Consider the following 2,500-nt stretch of genomic DNA (forward strand, 5'->3'; position numbering starts at 1 on the left):
TGTATGAGGATTGTAATTATGTATAGTTCAACATATATATTAAGTTGAAATAAAAAAAAGCCTAAAAAAAGAAAATCTAAAAATGTGTGAAGTCATTACTTACTGTTATAGTCCTTCGACGGTCTCTAGCCTTGATGGTAAAATTACGAATGATGAGAGCTTTATACTGGTACCAGAAATTACCCTCTTCAGTAGCTCCATTTCTGGATGAAGAGTCATTGTTCCAGGCCTCAACAGAATCCCTCCCTTCTTGTGTTGACAAATTCATGGTGCATGTCATTTCTACTTCATTTCAACCAAATTTACAAATCTGAAGAAAGATGACATTGTTGATTTGCATTTTTTTTTTTTTTTTTTTTTTTTTGTGTGTGTGTATGTGTGTGTGTGTGTGGTGTGTGTGTGTGTGTGTGTGTGTGTGTGTGTGTGTGTGTGTGTGTGTGTGTGTGTGTGTGTGTGTGTGTGTGTGTGTGTGTGTGTGTGTGTGTGTGTGTGTGTGTGTGTGTGTGTGTGTGTGTGTGTGTGTGTATAACTTTGGTTTATTCACAAATTACTTTTATTTTCTTCCTCTGTATTTTGAATATCCCAAGGAATAATAAAAAATATCTATTTAAGAGATTATCTTGAACAACTCTCTGATCAGAAGTATATCTCATCAACTTCATGAAATCCTTATTATCTACAAAGATGATAGAAAAAAAAGGATTGTGAAATGATGGTAAAAACTGGTTGAATTATATATTTCAATTACATATCATAGATCAACTGTACAAACTTTACATAAAAGATTGACCCAATCATGACAGGAGCTTCTAGAGCTATAATGAACCACAGGCTGGGGTGCAGGTGAAAGCAGCTGCTAAAGAGCAAAATTAGAAACAAGGGAAATATAAATTCACCCCACTCTATGAAATCTGCCATGGCATAAACATGTCTGCTTTTGAGGTGCTGCTTTTCCAGTGTCTGCAAAAGGCTACAGAATCATACAAATGTAGGATCTATTGCACATGACATCTCTGGTGTGTAGGACAGTCTATAGACAGCCTATAGCCGTACATGTCATAATGATATGTTTTTTCATGACGGCTATAAGAGTGCCTGGCTAACAGTGGTTAAAATAATCATGTGTATATGTTTAGAAGATATCCAAGTGCCTGCATTGGATTCAGACCACTCTATATATCTTTGATACCTGTCCATAAACTTGTAGCAAAGGCTGAGACACTTTCTCAACATATAAAAAAGTTGTTGGGCTCCCTAGTACTTTATTTTCAAATCAAGAACTAATGACGTTCACATTTTTTGGATGTCACAGAGCCCTGACATTGGCCAGAGCATGGATACTGCCTGATAAAAAGCCACTTTGGCTTTGGATTTCAGATTGTAGTCTAGCTATCAAGATCACAAAAAGTTCTTCTACAAGTTCCCTATTGATTTTAATAGAACACTGCGTACAAAGTTATGAAATGTGTCCTATTCTGTGAGCCACTGTGGGTATCATCTAAACATATGCAAAGTCTTAATTGTGACTTATACAGCTTCTCATTGCAACTACTGATGCAACATAATGCAACACATTTATTTTCACTGTCTGGATGTGCACCTATTTTCTTCAATACTGCAGGACTGAAATATGACCTACCTTACTCCTAAACTTCTTTTAAATGACCGACACAAAAAAAAAGATTTACGTAGCCATGCGTAATATGAATAATAAATAACGTTAGTCACTGTTAGGAGGACACTTCACCCTTCTGTCTCCTCTCGAATGACAGTAAAATAACTCACAAAATAATCTTTCCTCCCCCATGTTGCAATTTACCTTATGTCTTTTGTAACAGCTCATGTTTTATCGCATTTATTGGGCCTAACAGTGATAACCTTTTATCATGGGAGATAGCTAGACGTAAAGGGTATGTTCGGCCGTGCGTGTTTGTTTACATCTGGAGCGCCTGTCAAGTACGGTACTACGGTACGGTAGACCATCTGTATGTGAACAATTTCTGTTATCTGGATTTCTTCTTTTTTTTTTAATGTTTTGCACTGTGATATTGTAAGATTTTTTTTCTTCTTCTTTTCATTTTTTTATGAAAGATGTTTTGAGAGCAGTTAAGTAAATCATAATAAGGTAGAGCACAGCAAATACGTGTTGGTGTTTGCGTACAAAAATGCGAATATACCCCTGGAGTAGCCTTCAGTTTAGGCTAAGTGATTAAAGGTTAGATATTTTTTAAATATTTATATATCTATAAATTAATTCTATCTTGTCTAACTTTCCTTTCCCCAAACTGGTCATGGATATGGATCTCATAAAGGTTACTGAATTTCGGCAGTTACGTTTTCTTTATGTCATTCGTTGTTTAACAGAATTTTATCTTATCTGATTTACTGGTCATTTCCAGATCTAGAGATGGATATGAATCTCATATAGGTTAATCTAAATCGACTAGTACATTGCTTTCTATATGCACAACCTCTAATAAATAAACATTGAAAAAATAGG

The 2,500-nt window shown here is 35.3% G+C and overlaps 1 protein-coding gene across 2 annotated transcripts in view; it reads right to left on the reverse strand.

Moving 5' to 3' along the window:
• The window catches only part of LOC119574186 (ATP-binding cassette sub-family A member 5-like), a 32,427-nt gene that overhangs the window by 27,258 nt on the left and 2,669 nt on the right, over positions 1-2,500 (reverse strand). The window contains exons 1-2 of one of the 2 annotated variants that reach the window (XM_037921289.1): positions 1,820-2,500; positions 104-310 (exon numbers count right to left, since the gene is read on the reverse strand). The exon at positions 1,820-2,500 is cut by the window's right edge and continues 900 nt beyond it. In XM_037921289.1, coding sequence (XP_037777217.1) covers positions 104-280 — 177 coding nt within the window. In that variant the 5' untranslated portion in view covers positions 281-310; positions 1,820-2,500. The remainder of the gene's footprint in view (positions 1-103; positions 311-1,819) is intronic. The other variant, XM_037921290.1, reaches the window with a different exon arrangement.

This window comes from Penaeus monodon, chromosome 6 (genome assembly GCF_015228065.2).
Source record: "Penaeus monodon isolate SGIC_2016 chromosome 6, NSTDA_Pmon_1, whole genome shotgun sequence".
In the NCBI taxonomy this organism is placed as follows: domain Eukaryota; kingdom Metazoa; phylum Arthropoda; class Malacostraca; order Decapoda; family Penaeidae; genus Penaeus; species Penaeus monodon.